Source organism: Canis lupus, chromosome 5 (assembly GCF_048164855.1).
Source record: "Canis lupus baileyi chromosome 5, mCanLup2.hap1, whole genome shotgun sequence".
Taxonomy (NCBI): Eukaryota; Metazoa; Chordata; class Mammalia; order Carnivora; family Canidae; genus Canis; species Canis lupus.
This window is the reverse complement of record NC_132842.1, coordinates 35,042,920-35,068,089: the sequence shown is the minus strand read 5'-3', so window position 1 is coordinate 35,068,089 and position 25,170 is coordinate 35,042,920. Positions and strand designations below refer to the sequence as shown.

At 57.0% G+C, this 25,170-nt stretch overlaps 1 protein-coding gene across 4 annotated transcripts in view; it reads right to left on the bottom strand.

Annotated features, from left to right (window-relative positions):
* Window positions 1–25,170, bottom strand: part of DIP2C (disco interacting protein 2 homolog C) — a 251,485-nt gene that overhangs the window by 8,239 nt on the left and 218,076 nt on the right. For 3 of the 4 annotated variants that reach the window (XM_072825983.1, XM_072825984.1, XM_072825985.1), the window contains 3 exons: window positions 13,870–13,931; window positions 2,201–2,258; window positions 568–642 (listed from right to left, as the gene is read on the bottom strand). In XM_072825983.1, coding sequence (XP_072682084.1) covers window positions 568–642; window positions 2,201–2,258; window positions 13,870–13,931 — 195 coding nt within the window. Of the gene's footprint in view, window positions 1–567; window positions 643–2,200; window positions 2,259–13,430; window positions 13,462–13,869; window positions 13,932–25,170 lie in introns of all 4 variants that reach the window. The other variant, XR_012031074.1, reaches the window with a different exon arrangement.

Below are 25,170 nucleotides of genomic sequence, written 5' to 3'. Positions count from 1 at the left end.
GGTAGAGGACCCCACAGCTGGTGTGTCGACACCTGTCCGGATGTCCTCTGTGTGTGTGGGGGGGGTATGGGGGGGGCAGTGGGATGAGGACATGTCTCCTCCAGCCACACGCAGCCAGCAGCAGAGGGCGGCGCAGGGGGCGGCCAGGCGGCTCTCTCCTCCCAAAGTATGAAGTACGAACAAGCCAAAGGGTCAACGCCCCACTGACTTTCCCACACCTGCCGTTTCCTAGGCTGCTTGCTCAGCTCACCAGCCCCTTAGGGTCCCAGATGGGGTCGCACCTGCTCCCGAGCCCCACAGCTCATGGGGACGCACTCGGAGAGGGGCGCAGGAGCCAGCTACTGGTGTCCCCAGGACAGGAAGTGTGGTCTAGGGGCTCCACCTCTGAGGACACCCCCTACTCCCCTCACAGGCAGCACCCCACATTTCATCCAGGTGGATGCTCCACATCTAGCTTCTCCGTGAGGGGCACCCCATCACTCCCTTCACTCGGGGGTGCCCCGTCACTCCCCTCTCCCAGGGGGCGCCCGGTCAGTCCCCTCTCCTGGGGGGTGCCCTGTCACTCACCTCTCCCAGGTGGGAGTCACCCAGGGGTCCTTTTGTTTCTGGGTTGGCAATTATGATCCGAACCCCTGGAAGTATCTATGTGGAAAGAATGTTGTGGTCAGTGAACAAACCTGCTCCACAACCGTCCACCCGATCCTGCCCTCACGCCGTATGCCTACTTCTTTCCTAAAATTGTTTAGGAGGTAGTATGGCTTTAAATCAAAATTACACACAGCACAGCATGACAGAACTACGACGTGACACGTTGCATCTTCTTGTAATTACTACGGTGATAGAGCTCATGTTGACATGATCCCAAAATGAGGGATCTGAATGAAAACAGGATAAATAACGTAACTCAGCTTGATGCTTACAAAATAGGAATTTTCAGATATTTGTATTAATTTTCCAATTACGTTTAACACTGCCGTGGAAGGAAGGCAGTGAATTAAGGAAATCACGGATCACATTTCCAGAGCTGTGCGTGCACTCAGGGCTAAGGTGTGCGCGGCACACGTCCCGCCAGGACGTGGCGGGAGCGAGGGAGGGCTAGTGGTCCCGGCCTGCAGTGTGTCCTCCAACTCGGAGGCCTGTCCAGCTCCCCTCTCCTCCCAGAAACGCCCTCCAGGTTCCCCGCACACCAGGGTCTTTTATTATTGTGTTCACAGCAACATCTCCTTAGTGGATGTTTGCTTGGAAACATTCTGAACGTCACCAACAGCACATGCACATGTGGCGGCAAAAGCTGGTTCTGCAAATTTAGGACACAGCTCATGTCGGTTCTGCTAATCGGATGTCATGGGGTTGAGATTTGGCAAAACGCTGCTGGTAGGAACTCCTGGGCTGTCCCTGGAGTCTGAAGCGTGACGTGCTGGCTCTGGTCGCTGCGTCTCGCCAACAGCTGGTGTCCTGCCATCAGACGGGTACCAACCTGGTACCAAGAACACTGGCTGTTGCTCATGGAGACACAGGTGATAAAAGGTCCAGAGGAGCATCACGTCCAGTGGAGGACAAAGAGGACAACCGGAGCCAAACTCAGGGAGAGGAGCCTCCGCTGAGGTGTAAATCTATGTCCTGCCCCCCTAACTTGGGTAAAGCCTGCCCTCGGCACACTTTGTCCCTGATCACCCTCCTCTTCGTCTGCTGTCCCGGCAGCCGGTACCTGGGCTTTTAGTGAAGCCCGCAGACATGAGAACCACTGTGTTTCCAACCTTCCTTTCGGCCGGTGTGACCGTGGGCCCTAATTCTGGCCAGCGGTACTGAGTGTGTCTAAGGCAGCCTCGGAGCTGTCCCTGAGGTCTGCACCTGTCGTTGCCTCTTCCTGTGTCTCCTGCTGCTGGGATGTGGGAGTGATGGCCAGAGCTGGAGCAGCCACCTCTGACCCGGAGGCAGCCTTGGGGGTGGAATCCGTGCACAGCGCAACACGGCAGGGCCTCTGGGGTGTTTGGGAATTCTTTAATGTGAAAGAAAAAATCTAAACTGTTTCAAACACTGTTTTGAGTTTCTGTACTCGTGCCAAATCTCATCCTGATATATTATTACACTTGAGAAAACTTTTTGGAGAAAATATTCTATACATTTCTTAAAAAGTCAAAGCCCACATGCAGAGATGGAGCCTTATGCAGAAATATAGCTTTCTTCCCTCAATACCTACTTTTCCCGATTCCATCAGGGGCAAGCTATGAGGAGAGCCTCTTTCCACCAAGCGGACCCTGCAACACAAAAGAGAAGGTATGACTCAGGTGGGTTTTCCAGCCCATGGTGTCCTTCCTCTGTCTTCAGCGCCTGGTCAACACCGGGCTGGGCAGTTGCTAGGGATGTTACATCTGCCGGTGAACACTGTCCAACCCATAGACATTTAGAAGTCAAAGAAAAGGGGGTCCAGCAGCAGGGAGCAGCTATGCTCCGTCAGGGAGATGGAGACACGCGTCAGGCCGCAGGCACAGAGGCGACGTCCACTCAGCCTGCACAGCACCGGGGAAGCGACTCCACGTCCGGAGTCACCAGACCTCCACTCGGCACTTGCAGAGGCCAGGAGGGAGGCCAGGAGGGAGGCCCGGGGTGGAGGTCTGGAGCGCTCGCAGCTTGCAGGCCCGGGGCTGTGGCAGCAGGGAATCCACCTCCTGGCCTGGGTGCATCTGAGGCCCAAGAGACCCCGTCTCAGCCAATTCAGACGGCAAACCTTTCAGAAAAGACTTTTTTCTGTTAAGAAGTATTTTCCGTTAGGAAAAATACTTAATGGTGATTTAATCTTAAGAACCGCGGATGGGGGCCCCAGGGGGGCTCAGCGCCTGCCTTCAGCCCAGGGCGTGATCCCGGGGTCCTGGGATAGAGTCCACATCGGGCTCCCCGCATGGAGCCTGCTGCTCCCTCTGCCCCTCCCCCTGCTCTCTGTCAAATAAATAAATACAATCTTAAAAAAAGACAAAAAAGAACTGCAGATGACACTGGTGTGGTCACAACCAGAGCTGACTAAATCCTTCCCAGCTGTCTCAAACACCTGGTTTTGCGTATCTGCCGAACTGCCACCAGACTGTGACGCTGTCCATCTAAAAGGCAGTTTTTATTTAAAGAGAATGAAGCATGAGAAAGGGCTAGGACAGTACGGAGGGGGGGTCAGGGACGCCAGGGGCCACGTCTCGAGCCTGTGGATAGGTGAAGCTCAGCACGCTCGAGCCTCCCTCTGCACGATCGCAGCGGTCCTCCTGCCGAGGAGCAAATGCTCCAAAGACGGAAGGGGCAGGGGAGAGGCGCAGTGGGCACCAGAGGGCGGCTCTGGGCACGCGAATGGAGGCCCGGGGTGAACCTGGGGGTGGAGGCAGGAACAGGGCCGACGCCTGGTCTTCAGCAGGCCTAGGGATGGAGCCAGATGTGCAAGAACTTTCTACTCCAAGTTTGGACTGGACGGTCGGTAACTGCGAGGATCCCTGGGGCGGCCGTGGGGAAGACCTCGGTGCCGACGGCAGGAGATGAGGCTCGTCAGGAAAACAGCCCAGATCTGAGCGGCATAGGGCTGGTCTAGGACACGCCCGAGGCTTCGTGGTGTTGACCTCCGCAGATAAAGTGCCGGGTGCGTGGCGCAGAATTGTGTGGGCGAGGCCTCTGAGGACCAGTGGGCTGGACGGATGGCTCCCGCGGCCCCTGCCTCGTCGCCGCACACGTTCTGCACATTCAGACACGCGGTGTGCGAGTGAGCACTGCTGTGGCCGCGCGGCCAGGAGGCGGACCGTGAGCTCGTCCCAACAGCGGCTCCGTGGACACACTTGTGGCCGGCGCCCGCCTGGGCTTCTGGATGTTGGCAGTTTGCTAGAGACGGACAAAGCCGGGGCCACGAGGCCAATACGGGTGGCCTGGTCCTGCAGGAAACCTGACGGGTCCTGGGGGCAAACGCCACAGGAGATCGGCCCTTCATCCCCAGAAACGATAAACATCCAGAGGGTCAGGTGGAGAAAACCAAACCAAAGCCTCCTTGAAGAAACAGGCAAAGCTGTCTCCTGAAAGAGCTGGGGTACGCGGCACATGCAGGACTGTGCACACGTGGAAGTGACACGGCGTGCGCTGGGAGGGCAGCACGGAGGCGGAAGGCCCCGCTCGGCCTCTGACCTTCCCAGGCTGGGCCCCATCAGGGCGGGAGGCCCTGACCGCCAAGGTGCCCCTATCCTGGCCTAAGAGGCTGCGGCGGGGGACCACATGCCCCGGGTGCAGCTGGCACGGGCTCCTGCTGGAGGGCGGGCTCGGAAGCGGTGGAAGCGGTCCTGTCCTCCAAGGGCACGGAGGTGGCGTCAGGACGCAGGTAGCGCAGCGCACGCGGGGGCCGATGAACCCTGTGGGCCCGGGACATGGATCTTCCGCCCTGTGTCTGGCTTCCTTGGGGCCACGGCCACCCAGCCGGCTCCAGGGGCAGCGAGACCCCTTCCCACGCCCTCGCTCCGCTCACCCTCTGACCTTGCTGCGCAGCTGGCTGCCAGGGCCCTGCCCGGCTCGGACGCCTCGAAACTCAAGCACAAACCCGGGACATCCGAAAACATGTTTTTCTACCGAGGTTGCTGCCTACACTTCAAGTGTTTTTGCTAGAAAATAGGAGACACAGGGGATCCCTGGGGGACTCAGTGGTTGAGCACCTGCCTTCGGCTCAGGGTGTGACCCCGGAGTCCCGAGATCGAGTCGTGCATTGGACTCCCTCCGTGGAGCCTGCGTCTCTCTCTCTCCCTCTTTCTAGGTCTCTCATGAATAAATAAAATCTTAAAAAAACAAAAAAAAAAGACAGCAAGGAAGAACGGAAGCGTGGAAGTGTGACTCCTCCTCTGACCCCTACCCCGCGCTCTGTCCTGGCCCCACCCTCGCCAGCTGCCAGGTGATGCCTGGGGCTGCAGACACGGGGTCGTGGCAGCAAGAGGCCCGTCTGTAAAGGGTCCCGGCCTCGCGGGACAGGCTCTCGCCTGGGGGAGAGGAGTGAGGAGCGCCTTCCCTCCTGGGCCACACCGGCTTGCCGATGTCCCCCCACACAGCCGGCCGCCTCCCGCTGGTGCACCATGTGCTCCAGGGATGGCATGTGCCACAGATGCCACCAGGAGCTGACACTCAGGATCATGGATCACAAACCCAATGCAGGTGCGTCCTGGAGGGACCTGGCCACCCCGTGGGCGCCCGTGGCCTGGATGGGGGGGCACCACTGGCACCTCGGCCCCCACTAGCCGCTCTGCTACAGCAGACGCAGCGCCGGTGCCACCGTCAGTACACGAGACAGGACCCTGAGTGGTCGCCGTGTGAAGGGGCGGCCCTGCGTGTCACGGACGCGCCTCTACAACCCGGCGGGTCTTTCACTTAAACGTCTGAACGGCATCTTCTTCCGAGATAGTCTGAAGGATCTGAAGGACTGAACGCAACGCAGTAAGCGCATCCGCATACGTTTCTGAAGTTCCAGAAGACGGAGCAGAAATCCCTAGAGATGGGGGTGGTCGCTGCCGCAGGCGCCGCACTGCCATCTCCTCCGCGGCCCCGTGTCCTGTGCGGCTGGCGAAGCGCGTCAGGCGGTGGGGAGAGGCCCGAGGAAAGCTGACACGTAGGGACATCACGGTCACATCCCGAGCAGGCGCAGAGCCACAGATGGCACCAAGCCCCGCTGCTGGGGAGGGAGATGCCCCTGTCGCAGCTGCGGGTGACACGCGGGCAGCCCCCAAAGCCTGCAGCGGCCAGTGTCCTGGGAGCCCTAAACCAGGAGAGATCCCCCCAAAACGAGCAGGCAGAAAGGGGAGCGAGCTCACCTACCACCACCCCGTCCAAGGAAATGCCCTGGAACACTACTGGCCTCAGGTGCCCTTGCCCCGACATCCGCCCTCCGGATCCTGAGGAGTGGGTTTTCTCGCCTTTCCTCGGGTGGGAAGGAGCCCGCAGTCCTTTTCTTCCTGTTGCGTCCAGGGGCCACCCGGCCGCGGCTGTGGGCCAGGCCCCGCGAACCCCTTCCTTCAGACCTCCGGGCTTTCTCTCGTAACCGACAGCATTACTCTGAGGACGGCTTCAGATTCGCGAGCCCCGACAGCGCAACGCGGGCGCGTCAGGACACCGACATGGGGTGTGGGGTGGGAGGGCCGCCGCCGCAGCCATGGGCCGAGTCAGCACTGTCAACTCGAGTCTATCCTTTGTCTCACGTCCTCGGCTTCTGGGGAGGCCCCTCTGGGTCCCCGGGGAGCTGGGCGGCGGCCTGACAGCCTCGAGGGGACGGGTGAGTTGCTCCGTGGGCTGGAGTCGGGGGACCTGGAGCACTGAGTGAAGCCCTTCTGGTCCGGTCCCGTCCAGGGCATGTGCTCCACGGACGCCTCCCTCCTGCTGCCTGGGCGGCCTCACACCCCAGCCTGCGGGCCTGCGACAGGGACATGAGCTGCGGGTGGCAACGTCCTGTTGGGGGACACACGGCTGGAGTCGGCAGGGCCCTGCGGAGCGTCCCCGGGGCGTTCTGCAGTCTGCTCCGCGCCAGCGGTCCTCAAGACGCTCTCGCCCTCCCACTCCAAGCCATGTGTGGACTCGATACGTCCTGCGCATCGTTCCTCCGAAAGTTTCCCTGAAGGTCGTGTCAACATCGCAGGAGACTCGCAAGAATGGAGAGTACGAAGAACACGTTCACCTTCCGTAAGATGCACCTGCTAATGTCTTGCTCTGTCTGCCTCCTCGCCTGTGCGGGGTCCTGCTCACACGCTCCGAGCGCCGGCGGGATGGTGTACGTCCTGCCCCCTCAGTCCTCCACATGCTCGGGGCACGGCGACACCGGGCGGTCCAGCGCTGGCCCGGCCGCTTCATCCGCGCTCCTCCTCCACTTGTCCGCTGCCCCGACGACAGCCTGACCACTACCCCCTCACGTCCTGCCTGCTGAGCGCCAGGGTTTGCACTCGGTTGTCACATCTCTTTAGCTTCTAAGGAGGAACATCTCCAAACCTCTTCTGTCTTTATGAAATCATTATTTAAAAAAAAAATACAGCCCCTGCCTTTTAAAAATACCACCTAGGGGTGCCGGGTGCTCAGTCGGTTAGCGTCTGACTCTTGACCTCAGCCCAGGTCTTGATCTCAGGGCCATGAGTTCAAACCCCACATTGGGCTCCAAGCCTACCACGGAGCCTACTTGAAAAACAATAATTAAAATTAAAATACCATTTAAAATCATTAAACAAAAGGGATAAAAAACAATGTAAAAGTTGAAAGTACAAAAACGTTATGAGAAAATATAGGAGAAAAGCTTCACAACCTCAAATTTGATTAAAAAATAGAATCTCAGCTCGGCAGCAAAAGACAGATCAACTGGACCACACCAAAATTAAAGACTGTGCCAGGAATGAAGTCAACAGATGAAAAAGCAATTCATGGGATGGAAGAAAACATCTGGAAGTCACACATCCAAGAAGGGCCTAATACCCAGAACACAGAACACCCACCACTCTAAAAACAATTTGATTAAAAATGGGCAAAAGGCTTGACTAGACATTTCTTTGTAAGAGGCCGATAAGCACATGAGCAGACGCTCGGTATCAGCAGTCATCAAGGAAACGCCAATCCAGCACGGTGAGAACCACCGCAGCCCCGCTAGGACAGCTGCTACCAGGGAATGGAAACAACGGGTGTCGGTGAGGACGTGGAGATGGGAGCCTTGCGCCCGGGTGCAGCTGCCCCGGACGCCGTACAGGGGGTCCTCAAGGTCAACATGGGGCGAGCATACGGCCCAGTCGCCGCATGTCTGGGTGCGCATGCCTCGAGACTCTGAAAGCAGATCTGGAGGAGAGAGCTGGGTGCCGTCCACAGCAGCATCGTTCACCGCAGCAGAGGTGGGCGCAGCCCAAGCAGAACGCGGCCCATCCCCGCAGCCCGACCCCGACACGCTACGACGTGTATGAACCCGGAGGGGGATGGGCTCAAACAGTTGTGAGCCCTGGTGGACCTGTGAGCCGGGCCTGGCCATTCGGAGGCTCCTCCCGGCCCCCGTCCTTGGAATGTGGTGTAGACGTGCTGGAGCCTGCCCGGGCCCTGTGTACGATAGCCTGGTGGGTGGTGCAGGGCCCCACCCTCTGCTCCCACCCAAGACAAGCCCTGTATCTAAGTTCCCTTTGCTCGTGGCCGCCACTGTCCGCCTCCTTCCCGGGGCCAGCCCTGGCGCGCACGCCCACAGAACTCTGCTCAGGAGAACAAGCCGGGCGCAGAAGGAAGGCGCCATACGGCCCACTTAGGCACCTGGGGCCGTCAGGGCCACAAGGGCAGGAAGGAGGCCAGGGCGCTAGTTTTGCTGGGGACAGAGTTTCGGTTCGTGGGGATGGTGGCGAGGCGGCCGCCCCACGGTGGATGGACCTTACATGCCCGAAGACGCTAAGAGGGTGACTACGTCACACACGTTTACTCAGTTAGGACCTCATCACTTAGACATTATCTTGGGGTGCTCTAGTACTTCCTCAGGGCTGACCGGAAGGGCTGAGGGCAACGCGCGGCCCTCCTGGGGATGCCACCCGGAGGCCCATCGGTCCGTTCATGCCCTGAGGTTGGCTTCTGAGCTTGTCGGTTCTTTGTCCCTCCCTAGGAACATTCCAGCACACGGTACTGCCCGCTGGCACTGTCCTGTAAGGAGGCAGGGGCAGGCGGCGCGGGGAGGTCACGGACCACGCAGGAATCCCAGGGAGGCAGGGGCACGCCGCCATCTCGTGGCACCTGCCACACAGCCAGCCCCGAGCTCCGTCCCTGGGGCCCCGTGCTGCCCCCGCTCTCCAAGGGAAGTTCACTTAAGCAGAGAGGCTTTCCTCCAGGGAAGAACCTTCCAGGGTCGAGAACCTAGGACTTTTTCTTTTAAAGCAGCTTTCACTTCCTGATGACACATCAGGAAGATCACTTCCTGCACACGGCCCCACGGGAAACACTGAGCTGGCTGCCCTCGGTCTCGTGGGGGAGACACACTAATATCCTAGAAGCAAAAGGCATTCCTGGTGTGGGGGAGACTTTGTTCATGCACCAGGACACGGAGGTCCTCCTCTTACTGCCTACCCACAATCCTGGCCACTCAATTAAGAATCGCAGCGTGCGTGTGCAAAACCACAGAGCGAGGAGGGACCAGAGTCCAGGTGATGACAGAGCGCGTGCCCTGCCGAGGGGCCGAGTGGCCTTTCTCTGCACAGCTGGTGTCATGGAGCAGGTGCAGGAGGGATAGGCGCTCCGGCCGGGGTGGGGGGCCCGCCGGACCCCTGCTCCTTCGGAGGCCCGAGGCCCGCCGCCACACGACAGGGGCCCTCATAGCTGCCCCGGGAGGGCTCATGGCTCCTGAAGGACCAACCGTGTGAGGCAGCAACTTGCAGGGCGAGGCGCCCCCAGGAGACCAGGGGGATGGGAAGCCAGTCCTGGTACGTCCAAGAAAACCCAGCACTTGTGATGTGGTGGCTGTGAGGACACAACGGACGTCTGGGTCTAGGGTTGGGGGGCCGGGACGAGCAAAGAGCAATCCAGGACGCTTGGTTAAATAGGATTTTCAGATCAACAGCACTTTAAAAGCGTATGCCTCCCCGTGCATATTTGGGACATATTTGTTCTAGAAAGAGGATTCCTCCTGGATCTGAAATTCAAGCATAACTGGGTTTCCTATCGTTTACCTGCAGCTCCAATTTAGAGGATTTGGTAAAGGGCTTTGGGGTAAGATTTAGCAAACAAGCCAGTGGAACAAAAACTATCCAAGCAAATACGTTATGTTTTAATTATTTAAATTTGATCTTTACTGAAAAACGACTACAGAACAATTTCTCAGAGGAACCTAAGATGTTGTAGAAAAAGAAGGAACGTTTCGTCAAAACTCAACCAACTCTGGAACTGTGGAAGGGATTCAGAAACGTCACCGGATGGTTCAGAACCAGGTGGGGGCGGGTGGGGGGCGAGGGCGAGGTGTGAGGTGGCACCGCCTGGATGGGCACCCGCACGTGGCTCTCCCAAAAGGACGGCAGGTGTCAGAACACGGTGCGGAGATCTGAGCTAGCAGCGGGCTCTCTCTAAGGGATGCCGGCTGGGAGAACGCTCAGAGACGTGGGGGGAGGCGCTCGCCCGTCCCGAGGTCCTGGCCGCAGGGCTGGGCCCCGTGCTGCCCCCACCTGCCCAGGGCTGCCTCGGCCGCAGCTAGGGGGCTGCCCGCCCGGACCAGCTCGGGGTGCTCACGGCCGCGTTACGCTGGGCTGGGTGCTGAAGACGAGAACCACAGAGAAGGGAACCAACCGTGTCTTTTCATGGAAGCCGCCAGCTGTGGGGAAGAGTCTGGCTCACAGGGAAGACAAGGCGGGAACTCACCCGTTACCACGAGAGACACTTCACAAATGTCAACTCTTCCCTCTTGCTCAGTTTTCTCTGTCGGTGAAGTCGGGTTTTCAGGACCCTCCTCAGGACCTGCCCCTGCGGCCCTGATCTCAACCCGGAGTGCGGAGCCACAACCACGTCGGCCAGACGGTGTGTTAGAAGACGGTGGGCGCATCTGAGGACAGCCAGCAGCGGACGTAGGGGGCAGCAAACACTGAGACGGGCAAGCGAGTCCCTAACTGCCGACAGAACGCACGTGTCTAGAGGAGCGACACATCGTTTACATGCACTGACCTACACGGTCATCGCTCGGCTCACGGGACGGAGCCCAGGAGGGGCGGGTCCCGCGCCGCGTCCAACGTCAGGAACTGCTCACGCTCACACCAGGAGCCGACCACAAGCTGGGTCCCCTTCCTCTGGTCGGCCTGCCCCCAGGCCCCTCCTGCCGTGGACGAGATCACAGGCCTACTACGCACGCATGTCCGCCCGTCCCTCGGGGTCTGGGCACCACGGACCAGGAACTGACGGACTCCCCGTGTTTTCCCGAGACTTGGGGCCTCAGGTGAGGAGTACGGGAAGCTTTATGCTAGCGTTTGTACGATTTAACTCCTCTTTAAACACTGAAAACGTTCTTTCTTTCCTACCTCAAGTCTGCAAAAACCAAGTGCTTAAGGAAAGACCCAACTGGAAGTGGCTGAGAGACCATGAATTCACCCTATGTGGACATATCAGAAAGAGCATTTTAAAAACTAATGGTCACTTTCAGGCCGTCAACCCTCTCCGGGTCAATTAGGTCCTGGCCAAGCAGGTGTCCCGGGGCTCCTGGTGGACGGGCTACACGAACCCGAGAGTGACCAACGTGCCTGAGTCTCAGTACGTCTCAAGTCAGGACCACAGCCCTGTCTTTATTTTACACGAACGATGAGAAATGGAGAGGCAGCCAACACCTACGGCTCTCCTGTTGCAGCTGCATCCCCGCGGGACCGAGCGCCAGGCCAGCCCCTGCCCCCGGGTCACCCCGGCAGCCAGCGCAGGATGGACAGCCTCCACACCCCCACCCTCACCGGCCAAGGGCAGCGTCACCAAGCCCATTCAGAGCACAGGGACACCAGGGCCACAGAGCCCGCCCAGACCTGAACTCTGATCAGCCGCGTCCCACAGCCCGTCCGTCATGTGAGACGCAGCGAACACGCTTCTGGCTCCGTGGTGGTAAAGGGCCGAGGGGAGGCTGGAGAGTTCCAGCTAGATGAGGTTCGCTCTGGGGAATACCCCGGGAGGACGGTGCTGAACTGCCCTGGGCTTGAAAGCACGAGGAGCCACAGACTGGGATGCCTTGGATGCTGGACAGGTCCCAGGGTGTGACTCCTGGCAGGAGCTGCAGCCTTGGGACGTGGGTGCCTAACGGGGGAGAGCGGCGGTACCAGGGAGGCTTCTGCTCCAGGAAAGGGGTGAGCAGCCTCTCAGCCAGCGGCACAGCCTGGCCGGCCCGGAGCTCAGCTGCAGGTGCTGGAGAGCTGGTGGTGCAGGAGCCGCCAAGGGCGTGGGGGTCGGGCTCCGGGGATGCGGGGGGTCGGGCTCTGGGCATGGGGGGGTCGGGCTCTGGGGACACAGAGGTCGGGCTCTGGGGATGGGGGCTCCAGGGATGTGGGGGGTCGGGCTCTGGGGATGGGGGCTCAGGCTCTGGGGATGGGGATGGGGGGTCGGGCTCCCGGCAGCTGCGGCTCTCGGGACAGACCACACTACGAGGGGCTGAGGAGGCAAGCCCAGCACAAACTTGCGGGGTCTCAGGCCTCCCTCAGCTCCCGGCCACACGGGCCCCCGACCACAGGAGGCTCTGCTGCTGAAGACCTCAGAAGCGCTGGTCAAAGAAATTTTACGAAGTTGTGCCTGCGATTTCTGTTCTGCTCCAGGAGTGAAAACCCTTGGTCCCCTAAGCCAGACACCCCCGAGACTCTGGGGCACTCGTGATACAGAGTGAGACTAACTGTCCTCTGACGGCCACTCGTGCAGTAAGCTGTCCGTCCTCTGCCAGAGGGTCGCATCTCTACCCGACTGGTCCCAGGGTTGCCCCCTGCGTGTTTTGGGGCCAGGCCACACACAACTGTGTGAATGTTACTCAAACGGATTCTTGGGGGCGCTACCGCTCACCTTCCAAAGATTTAAAATGTATAATGTTATTTCCAATAACTTGTAGAGAGTAAAGTAACTTCGTTCTAAACCCTAAAAGTTACATTTAGAAAGGTCTGTGCTCCTGGTCAAGTTACTGTGACTCTTCAAAGCAAGTTTCCAAATCGTGGACATGATCCTGCTGGACTTTGCGGCAGGGGAGCGGGCACGGTGTGGTGGGCGCATGCTAGGCTGTGCCCTTGGCCTCCTGGACCAGTAGGGTCTAGAACAAGGGCCACAGAGGCCAGGCAGGCTCCAATGGGACAGGGTTGGGCGAAGGCGGCACGCACCCCTGGGGCTCGGCACACTGGGCTCTTGGATCGTTGGCGTGGGGCTGTCCCATGCGCCGGAGGGCATTTTCAGCTGCACCCCTGGCCTCCATCCCTGGGACGTCAGCCATACTACTACTCCCTGAATCGTGCAAATCAGAGGTGGCCCGATGTCCACGGGGCCCGAGAGCCCTGCTGGGAACGTGTGCTGGCGCGTGCACAGCCCGCCGGCGCCCTCCTCGGCCTCCCCGCCCCAGCTCACGTGCAGGATTGTCATCTAGGGACCCGCTCAGGCAACCCACTCAGCCGGGCGAGTTCCCCGTCCACCAGCTGTGACCATGAGCTCCTTCCTTCCCTTTGTCGTCAGTAGGCGAGCAAAGGAGGAGACACAGTGTGCGGCCATCGCAGTGCGTCCGCGGGGCACCTGCTAGTAACGTTTGGGAGACACCGGCACAGGTGCCCCCCACCTGCCCCATCACATAACCAAGGTACGGGCACCCCTGTCATTCCCAGACAGTAACATCTACTCAGCAGGGAACCTCGGGGGTTTTGGCAGGTCCTCCTGGATGGGGCAGACAGTCCTTGACAGGTTCTCATCTTGCTTCTGTCTCCACCTCCTTCCCCCACTTGAGAAAACTTACAAATGCTCACCTTTCGTTCTTGCTCAAGGCTGCTTGGGAAGCTGCAACAGAAGGTAACTTCACTCGTGTTTTAATTTTTCACGGGAACACCTTAACACAACATTTCAATTCACGTAAAGGAATGTGGGCAGCGTGCTGGTTGCTTTATAAGGTGCGGCACGGTGCCAGCTACAGTGGCAGGGAAAGAACCGCCGGCTTCCGGCCCGACTGGTAGAGGAGAGACTCCGGCCACCCCAGCCCGTCGGCGTCAAAGCGCAGAGTGGACCGCCCCGCTGGGAACCAAACACGGGTGCAGACATGTCACGGTTCAAGCCAACTGGTGTTGCTCTCCACCTTGCCGGCAGGCGGCACCCACCGAAGCCTGGATGCCCTGCTCCGTCCCTCGCGAGGCGGCCCCAGCACGCTGGGCAACCAACCAACCAACCAACCAACCCACAAGTGCATCGTACCTGTCGTGTCTCAGAGCTCTCATATCAACATAGACGGTGGTTGGGTCAGGTCCCGAGGTCCCCTGCAAGCAAGGACACAGCGCGGTTAACTCAAGTTTGTGCGGGAGGCACCTGGCTCTGTGCTTCCTACTCATTAGGGAGGATTTCTTTGGCAAAAATCTCAAACTGAACAGAACTAAAAAGCACTAAACCCACACCTGTCTCTAAGAAACGTGTTTGTGTCCAGTTTGGAAACCTCGCTTCTGAAAGGAGCATCTACTGGGAGCATACTGGGCTTTCACGGGGCTCGACCGCCAATCCCGTTTACACAAGTGAGAGAGAAGAGGCGTGCCACACGCCATGCCCAGGTGCCCGTGGGCAGGCTGAGGAGGACGGAGGCACGGCTGGCTGAGAGGCTCCCACCATGGGCGTCCCAGGAGGCGGGTCTTCAGAGACGCTTCTAGCTCCGCTTGCGCCTTGGCTTCCCTCCAGCCGAGGGAGGTAGATTTTGCCTGTGACACAGTTTATCAACAGTACACAGCCGGGGGCATGCGTGGCCAAGCTGCCTGTGTCACATGGGGTCCACGTGCTGGTCCTGGCGCCAAAGATCCCCTCAGAACATGCTGGGGTGACTTCTGACCCTGTGGGAGCCACGCAATAGAAGCTACGTTCCACACCAAACGTCTAGCTCTGCGTCTCGGGAAGGCCATGTGAAGCCGTGGGCAGAAAAACACGGTGCCCGAGTGAAACTCCAAAAACAGACAGAACCCCTCACGGAAAATTCGGAGAATACACGGAGATTCTCCAGGAGACAGTGTTCACCCTGCACCTCCGAAGAGTGAGATGAAGACGCCTTGCCACAGCATCCGCCCCCAACACGCCGCCGCCGGGCTCTCCCCTCGGGGACAAACCAGCACCCCCGTCAGCCCCCGTGCGGAGCAGACGCCCTGTGGGACCCCAAGAACCACCTCCCAGCCTCGCTGCTCAGCGCAGCAGCCTTCAGATGGGCGCCGGGGGGCCAAGGGCCGGCGTCCTAGGCAACGCAAACGCAAGGCTGCAGGAGGCCGATTGAAAAGTCCGAAAACACACCACCTAACGTGGGAAGTGAAGTCACACGGACCAGGACCCAAGGTGGCAGAGAAACGCCAACCTGCCAGGCGCCACCGACACGGCTGTCGCACGCGGGTGCCAGGCCTGCAGTGCGGCCCCAGCAGCTGCCCGGCTCCGCACCAGCTCCGGGCCGCGGGACGCCGTGGGGCAGGCCACAGGGACCTCTCTACCTGCTCCTGGAGCCCAAGCGCCCAGGACAGCCGGCGGCACGGACCCGCAGGGACCCAATCACCACGGGAGGAGGAGGGACAGGGGGCGGGGGGACAAGGCGAGAGGCAGAACAAAGCAGAAGGATCAAGGACAAAGTCACACGTGGAAACCACCGCAGTCGCTCTACCATTAAAGGCTAAAAGAACCAAACAAATCCTGGATGTTGACACCACGGCCCAGGGGCGAGCGTGCCGATGGGTGACCATGGACCCGTGGCCCTGGGAAACCTCCCCACACACAGGACGGTGGCAGGAGCAGACGTTTAGTGGCCACACATTCAGATCCTTTCCTTTGTGAGGGAGGCGGGAGGGTGACTCGTGCCCAACCGCCAACTGCTCCCCACGGCAACGCAAGTGCGCCTGACGGCACGGCGTCCATGTGGACTGCTCTGACAAAGCAGGACTTTCTCCTCCCTCTCGACGTTCTCAATGCCGCGGTTCCTTCTCCAGCTCACTTCGGGACAGGGCACAGAGGATACGCACCCCACCCCACACAGCGTGACCGGCCACATCACACGAAGGCCTCTGCTGGAAGGCAGCTCTGGGTAGGGTTTCCAGGCAGTCCGAGGTCGCTCTCCGTGGGTTTGCACTGCTCATGTTCGACGGTCATTGGATGTCTGTGTGACAACCCTGGGTGAGCTTGCACGCCCCGCACCTGAGCCACAGCGTCCACCTCTGCTCCTCCACAAGGGAACGGACAGGACAAGGGGCCCAAGGATGTTCCAAGCTCCAGGGAACCAAGCACTGAGCTTGCACATGGTCACGGTCAGCTCTCTGAAGAGGGATGTCCCTCCTCCCCCCGAGCACCTGCCCTGCATCACCCCATGCACCTGCAGGGATGTTCCCCCCCTCCCAGGCACCTGCCCCGTGTCACCCCACACACCTGCAGGGATGCTCCCCCGAGGACCTGCCCTGCATCAGCCCCACAGGGACGCTTCCTTCCAATGTGCTGTCATCCTCCATGGTCTGGGTGCCCAGGTCCACCCCTTCTAAATTTCCTACGTGGCAGAAATGTCAGGAAGCACCGGGCGTCAGTCTAGTGAGGCCACGTGTCCCCCTAGGTGAGTGCGGGGTCTATTCCCCGGAAGCGCAGACACATAGGAAGCTGTCCAGGTGCACTGCAGTCGGAGGGTCCCTGGGGCGCCCACCCCCCACCCTGTGCTCATCCCAGGCACCCCGCAGAGATGACCGTAGCAAGATCCAGCGGCCTCCAGCGGGCCCTCCTGGCTTGGGGATACACAGAAGCCAGACCACTGGAGGGACAGGCTCAGGACTTCCACTGCATCTGCCCAGACTGAATGACTCCTTGGATCCCAAATGCTACCTGGGACAAAATACGCCTGCGTTTTTTCTAAGTTAATGTAACTCCAGGTGCTGTATCCTAGAGAACAGTAGGGACGACTAGGATCAGCCTCCCACCTGCGGGGGCGCAGAGGAGACATGTCAGCCCCTGCAGCGGAGTCGGGCTGCTGCAGCTGGAAGCGGTACACCAAGAACGCGGCAGAGGGGGCAGCCCAGGGGGCCCAGCGGTTCAGCCGCCTTCAGCCCAGGGCCTGGTCCCGGAGGCCCGGGACCGAGTCCTGCATCGGGCTCCCCACAGGGAGCCTGCTTCTCCATCTGCCTGTCTCTCTCTCTCTCATATGAATTAAAAAAAAAAAAAAAAGAAAAAAGAACGCGGCCGAGAGTTAATAAACAGGTGTTTCCAAACTTGAAAAACCCTAAGGTACAAAATACTGAGATTTCAGCAGATAGGAGGGAGCGTGTATTTAACATAAAATTTCCTCACTTGCGCAAAATTAACTTCACTTTGCCAAAGAATGTAAGCTGGAGTTTCAATGTGGAGATTCCTCAATGCATAAAGGAGCCCCAAGTAGTCAAAGATCATCAGAGATTTGCAAAAAGGATCATCATGAAAGAGAATATTCACTCATTCCAACTGGAGCTTATTCAGACATGAAGACAGAGCATGTTTGAAATTTCAAGTTACGTTAATCAGAAAAAAAGAGGATTCCCTCTAAAATTTAGCTGTAAATATGCGGCGTATGCACATATTCATCCTAAAAATCACTTTTTTCTATTGGTATAAAAGTATCACGATAGTCAGGCGTCAAATACTTCCAGAACAAACGTGTGATATCTCCATCTCAGCTGCAGGTGTCCAGACTCCCATCCCCGACACAGCAGGGAAAACCCGCCCAGTGCTCGGAACGCGTCACGACCAGGAGCAGTGCTCACCGCGATCCCCGGAGCGCTGGCAGCGGCTGGAGCCAGCACTTCAACCCCGGAGCGGCACGAGGGGCGCAAAGCCACGTTTCCGGCGTACCAACGTGGGCCTCTCCACGTGCTGGCTGCAGCAGGGGCCAGGGACGTTACCGAGTGGGGGTTGTGGGAGGCGGCGCCCGGGGGGCACGCCGCATGCCCCGGGCCTCGTGAGCCTCGTGGCCGCGCCAGCAGCTGACCCGGAGCAGGCCAGCCTCGTGGCGGAGCTGCTACCACGCCCGTCTCACCACGCTCAATGGAGTAAGGTGCAGACGACACAGCGCATATTCAAGCAGCAACACATAAAAAGAGGATGTCGTAACCACGCGTGTTTTAGCTCGGGAATGCGGTTGCTTCATCATTTAAAAACAATCAGTCCAATTTACTGTATTACAACAGAACACAAAGGGGAAAAACACGATCGTATGACGGATCAGTGGCAAGAAACCCCTCACTCGTGGCCCAACTAGGAAGACAAGGGAGCCTCTTGTCTGAGAAGGGCCGTGCTCACCCCGGGGCAGGACGACGGCCTTCGTAGCCTCTCCCGGAAGCCGCACCCTAACGGTTTCCTCACTCAGGCCTGTGATCCACCCAGAACCGACTTTTGTGTATTCTACGAGGAAGGGTTCGGGCTCACTTACACTCATCCAAATCCTCAGTTGTTCCAAAACATGTGTCAAAAACACGGTTTCTTTCTCTATTCAGTGGACTTGGTGACATGGGTCTATTTCTCATTTTTTTCTTTTCCAGTTTTGCTGTTTTTGTTGTTTTGCTTCTCTCTGGTGGTCTCTCTGGATGCCAGTACACGTCTTTTTTTTTTTTTTTTTAATGGCATTTTCTGTAGGTTTTTTTTTTTTTTTAAGATTTTATTTATTCATGACACACACACACACACACACACACACACACACAGAGGCAGAGACACAGGCAGAGGGAGAAGCAGACCCCCTGCAGGGAGCCCGATGCGGGACTCGATCCCAGGACTCCAGGATCAGACCCCGGGCTGCCCGGTACACATTGTCTTGACTAGCACATCTTCACAGGCAGTTTCAGCATCAGGGAGCTAAGTCCTCTGACACCCTTCTCTTTCAAGACCGGTTATTCTTTTCTGCAATTCCCTAACAACTCTAGAAGCGTTTTGTCAATTTCTTCCAGAAAAGCCTTCTTAAATTTTGATTGGGACTGATCAGTTTTGGGGGAAAAAAGTCATCTGAAAAATACTGACTCACTGGTGAAGCACCTGCCTTCAGTTCAGGTCACGATTCCAGGGTCTGGGGGTCAAGCCCCGTGTTGGGGTCCCTGCTCAGCAGTGAGTCTGCTTCTCCCTCTGCCTGCCCCTCCCCCGCTAATAAGTAAATCTTAAAAAAAATATATGGACTCATTTACTCCATAACATGACACGTCCATTCCCACTCTTGGTGACCATGAACGAAGCTGCTGTTCACATGTGTGTGTCGGCCCCTGGGGAGGTGTGTGCTTTCATTTCTCATACGTTAACACCCAGGAGAGCACCGCTCAGTCATGTGGCAAGTCCACGTTCAACAGTACAAGAAGTTCACAAACTGTCTCCAAAGTTGTTGCGCTATCCCACATCCCAGAGTGACGAGGCTTCAGAAACTGCTCGGACCCCACCTGACATGGGATCAGCAGTCTGTCTCTCTCGCTTATTAGTAGTCGGGGTCACTAGGAGTTTACCAAATTTATTACTTTTGTAAAGAATTACCTTTTCACCATATTGAGTTTTCCATTGGTCTGTTTTCTACTTAACTCATTTCCACATTTATTTTTATTTTCAACTTTGGGTCTTAATTTTTTTCCTTTTTCCTAGATTTTTTTTTTTTTTTGAGGTGGAAGCTTAAATAGATTTTACACTTGCGGGCAGCCCCAGTGGCGCAGCGGTTTGGCACTGCCTGCAGCCCAGGGCATGATCCTGGAGACCCGGGATCGAGTTCCGCGTCGGGCTCCCTGCATGGAGCCTGCTTCTTCCTCTGCCTGGGTCTCTCTCTCTGTGAATGAATAAATAAATAAATCTTAAAAAAAAAAAAAAAGATTTTACACTCGCCTCTTTCCTAATACAAACATTTATGGCCGAGCGCTGCTTTACATGCAACCAACAAAATTTGATACACTGTGTCTTAACAATCTTTTAAAAGTATTTTCTCATCTTCCTCATGATTTCTTGTTTTATTCATGGGTTATTCAGAAATGTGTTGCTTAATTCTCAAATATTTAGGGATTTTCTGGTCATTTTCCTGTTATTATTAGCATATTTACAGTATACTGTGTGACTGTGGTCACTTATTACTCATTGAAAACTGTTCCATAGTCTTTCTTGGGAATTGTTCATGTTTGAGAAAAATGTCAACTCTGCATCGGCTGGCGTCTGAGTGTGCTTGGGTAGCCACCACAGAATACACAGACCATGTGCCTTAACGGAAACTTACTTCCTCACGGTTCCAGAAGCTGGAGGTCTGCAACCAAGGATCCGGCCCGCGTGGGCTCCGGTGAGCACCCCGTCCTGGGCTTGCTGACCGCTGCCTCCCTCACCGTGTGAGCCCGGGGAGCGCAAGCCCTCATTTCCCTCCCTCTTCTCATCACGACACCAGGACTATCAGATTAGGTCCCCACCTCCAGGACCTCTCTCAACCTTTATTACATTTTCACGGGTGCTGCGTCTCCAGTCACAGCGCGGGTAAGGCTTTAAGATACGGCTTTTTCAGGGATGCGATCCAGGCCCAGCCGTAGGGTGTCTGTGAGGGTCAGTTACATCAAGTGGGACCACCTGCTGCTAAAGCCTCTGTGCTCTTTTTCTTACTTATTTTATCAGTTACAGGGAGAGACGTTAAAGTCTCCAACTAGCACTATGATTTGGTCTTTTTTCCATTTAATTCTGTCAGTGTTGCTCACAAGCTTTGAAGCTCAGTTTTTAGGTGCATCTGCATTCAGGACTTTCACGTTTTACAGTGAACTGCACCCCTAATCATCATGAAGCGGACACCCTCGCTTTCGGGGTCTGTAACAGCACGCCAGTCGTCTTCTCTCACCTCGTGTTTATGTTCAACACATCGACACCCTCGCAGCTACGGGGTCTCTCCTCCAACTGCACGGAGCTCAATCTCTTCAGCCTCCCATCTCTGCCTTTTAATTGGCCTGTTTGTTCATTTACTTTAACTGTGGATGCGACTGGCCGTGTATTTGTCCCTTTCGTTTGTGGTCCTTTCTTGGGGAGAGTATCTCAGTCAGTCAACCTTCTCTAGTGGCTGACGTAGAGATCAACGTGCCTCGCGATCCACCTTCACATAACGTGCCTTATTAACCAGCAGCAGCATTTTTCCATCTGCCTCCGTCCACCCTGAGGTTCATCACTTCGGGCGCCACAGCCACTCAGGCCACAAATGCCTCAATGGTCTTTTTCCACTTCGAATAATTAATAGGCTTTAAAGAAATTTAAATTATTTACCTACCTATACATTGATAGAAAAAAATTCCAAACGTTCCCTTGGATTTACCTTCTCTCTAGCATTCTTGGCTTCTTCCTACAGACCCGAGCTGCCTCACCACCATCCTCTGACCACGCGGCTCAGCTCCTCTCAGAGACCTGCTGCGGTCCACGCACTCTAGGCGTCGCTCCGCTGTCCTCTGCGTCTGTTGTGTCGGTTGTGTGCACTGTCCTTTCTCCTCTGCACGTCGTCTATATAGGCAGGTGGCTGCTTTAGGACCACCTCTAATTTGGCTCCCAGCATCTGGATGAGGACGCGCCCAGGTGTGCTGGCATCTGTTCCGCTCAGCCCTCACAGGGATGTCGAGTCTGCAGGCTGCTCGCTCCCATCAGTCCTCCCTCAGGTCTCACATTGTTCTTCGTCTCTGTCCCCTTACCCTCCTGTTCTGGGATCCCGTTCTGGGATGTGATACGGCCCCAGGGACTGCACAGACTGCTCCACTGCTCTCCTTGTGTGTGTTTGCAGAGCTTCCACTGATGGGGCTGGAAGTTTGCTCCCGGCTGCATCCAGTATCTCTTTGGAACCACGAGCAATCTTCCGTGTCTGTGGCTTTTGTTTCTAGCATTTCGATATGGTTCTTTCTTGTACTTGTGACCTTTGTGTGACGTCCTCCAGCTTTTCATGCAAAGCGCATGCCTTTTCACCCGCACTCTTTAACTTACGTCTCGTAGTTGCCTCGGAGTCTCTGCTAACTCCAGCATGTGTCCTACGGACGGCTTCTACATCCTCCTCGGGCCCCATATTACATGTCCTTTTCTCTCTGTAGGTCTTTGAGCTTTTCACTGTGTGACAAACACGGTTTCAAAGACCTGGGGAGACAGAAGTAGAAAGCCCGCACGCCCCACAATAGGCACATCCTTCTCTGGTCTCGCTCATGGTCTTGGGGACCTGTGCCATCTGCAGGGGTCTGGGCTCTTCAATGGCTCCACTGAGACGCCACTCAAGGCTGGCCTCATGGCTGGGGGCAGGACCAGGAGCGTGGATCTGAGAGTCTGGACACCAGCTTTCTGCTGGACAAGGCGGTCCTCCCTTCCCTCCAGCCTCACTGCAGCCTTCTCCCTCCCAGAGCCAATGCCTGGCCTGTGGAGGCCAACATGCAGCACGTGGTGAAGGCCCAGGGGCCTGGGACACACGTGCTCAGACCTCTTGCCCCACCTCTGTCCCTGGGGCGCAAGGGGGGCCACCTGGGGCTGCCTGGAAGGAGCCACCCAGCATTCCTGGTCTCTGCTCAGCCCTAAGCACCTCTGCCTTCTACCCACTGATGCCCAGTCCCTCGGAGGGAATGGTTTCTCCTCCAGGGCCCCCTGACGCTGCAGACGCCCATTGTTTTGTTTCCTAGAGTCCTAAAGATCGTCAGGTGATTCTCACGGCTCTCCTGCCACCACCAGCATCTGCACGCTCCCCTCTGGACAGGTGGGGGCGCTGGGCAGGGATGCTGAAGGACGGGATTTCCACCCACCCTGCTACGCTGTGTGCCGTATGGTTTGGATGGTCTCTACGGTGAGTCCCTCCAGCTGCCCCTCGGGCAGGATGAAGACAACAGGGGCTCTTCTCCCCACAGATGACTTGAGCTCACGGAGACGCCTGTGCATCTTCAGCTGACAGGTCTGAAAACCTGTGACTTGTGTATTAAGCAGACTGTTTTCGTGGTCCGGCTTGGAACAATCCTGTGATTTATTCAGCCTAATGAGAAAATGAAGTCCATAATCCATTTTAATAAATGTAGTTTCTCACTAACGTCAGTCAGCTGGTTTCTGTGGTTGTAAGTAAGCACCTCGACTGAGAGACATCAGTAACAGGAGTGGTGGCAGTGACACACTGTCCAGGAAATAAGAGGGTCTGGTAGGTGCCAAGGCCAGTGAAAATCCAGCTCGTAAGCTGGGCCAGTCCATGCCATGTACCGACCAACTGGTTAATTCCCAGACTTTCATGGGGGTCAGCAAACCATGTGCAGAGAAGGAGCCTGCCTGTTTCTGCAGTTTCCTAGGAACACAGCCATGACCGGGGCTCACTCCCCACCTGCTTCTGCTCTGAGCCACACACGCAGGGCCGAGTGATGCTGGGAGGCACGCGGACCGTGGGCCCAGGTGGCTCGCTCAGCCCCTCTGCACAAGGTGCCAGCGAAGCCTTCGGTTCAGGGGGCTGCTCACGGCCTGCAAGGCGTAGCGCAGGTGGCCTGGGAGGCGGGGCGAGTCTGCAAGGGCCGCTCAAGTCCAAGACCAACGAGAAGTTCAGACGCCTGTGCTCTTCTTTGCTCAAGGTGCAGACTATACAACTCGCGGACTTCCTGTGGCTGATGAGGAATCAGCCCAAGCAGTGAACCCTGCCTGGGAAGCCTGCGGTTTCAGCCCCAGGGGCTCAGCTCACCTCGGTCTCCCGGGACCCCAAGCCCATCCTGTTACTCCCAGGGCCCTGAAATGTCCAGACGGGGAGATGCTGAGGCTCTTCACCGTGGTGACCCCGCGCTGGGCACACACCTGTTCCCCTGGCCACACAGGGATGGGGAACATGCCTCCCCTCCCCCGCGCCCCCGGGTCTAGAGCCCGTCTGTCCGTGGGCGTGAACGTCACGGCCCAGCCCACAGCTGACAAGGCATCACTTGAGAACGTCTGCTCCAGCAGCCAGCACAGTACATGCGGAGGCTTGAGCTCATTTCTTTGGTGGACAGAGGGTGGGCGTGTGATCGTTTCTAACCATGAGAGCTGTTAGGACAGCTGTTCCGGGGGGAGAGGCTGTCAGAACGGGACGAAGGGTATGTGTTGGTTTGGGAGCCAGGTGATGGGCTGAAGTCGCCATCGGCCATCCCTTCGGGGGCACCCAGCTCCTGAACCCTATGTGGGGGATGCCCCTGCGGAGCTGTGTCGGCCACAGAGCCCTGTCCCTGTGCTGTAACTGGAGCCAGCACCGCGTCCTGCTGTCCTGACCCACCAGCCGCCCGCACCCACCAGGGGCACCAGCATGTGTGGAGGCTCCCGCTGCGGCGGAGTCTGCAGCATGGCCCGAGCAGAGTCTGAGCTGGACAGCGGGGGGGTTGGGGGGGGTGCAGCTCAGCCATACCCGCATCCTCTGGGCGTCGCGCCCTGAACCGGGCCTCCGGCTCCCCCGCGGCGTCTCCAGAAATCTCTTTACGTGTAAGTTGCCAAGGAAGCTTTCTGCCACTTGCGAATCCGAACACGAATCTGAACATCGACCAGTTTCTGGTCCCAAGACGCAGGGCCGTGACACCGCCGTTACTCTGCACCAGCCCGATGGGGCGGCCCAGCCGGAGGTGCGCGAGCTGCAGGCACTCCCGGGGGCACCGGCACTCTCCCCTCCGCCCAAAAGCAGAGGGGGAAAGGAATGGGGAGCTCTAACTAACCAAAGTGTCGTAACTAGCGATTTTCTTGAGAATTTCCTAAGATTTCCATCAGCCTCTGAGCTTCCTGGTTTCTTTCTCTCCAATGATCAACGACTTCGCTTCTCATTATCGGGGGGCCGTATTTCTCTTTCACTGTGTGAGTTTTAAGATTTAAGGTTGGTTATAACTGTTACTATTGATTTAAGCTTTCCCCCCAGGTAAATTAATTGTATTTTTCTAAAATATAACAAAGATCAAAGGTTGCGCTAAGCTGACTTAAGGGAAAAGGGAAGACCTCATTTTCCCTCCTTTCTTTTGCTGATGGGGAGGACGTTCGTTTTCATTATGATGAGCTAACTTTCTGAATTGAATGCAACCATAGACCTTCCAGCTTATGCTTCTGAAGGGTAATTGTGGTTGTAGGCAGTATCTCTGTCAACGGAGGTTAATACGCATGTGACACTTCTTAATAGCACGAAGGGAAATCTATGTGAAAGTTAATTAAACTCAGAAGTCATAACTTGACCTAATGTCCACTTTTGTCAGAGATTCAACAAATACAAACTGTGTTAAAGTCATTTTTATGGTTAAAGATTCTGGGAAGTGTCATGTCTAAGTATAAAACATGGCCCCTACCTCTACATTTCTTCCTCATGTAGAGTCTCCAATAGACCAATATTTCATGTAAAATTCAAGTCAGCCCACTTAATTTTATGAGCCCATTCTTCTGCCACAGAGCTGTGACATCGACCTCAAGAGGGGTGTGTTGAAATAATTAATGTGGCAGTTCCTGCTTCAGAACGGTAAGTGGGTGAATAAATCACTCATTTCTGAGATCGAACAGCTGAGTCAACAGCAGCACAGAAATTATGACTGTCCCAATTTCCTATTTTTATGACGGTCTCAC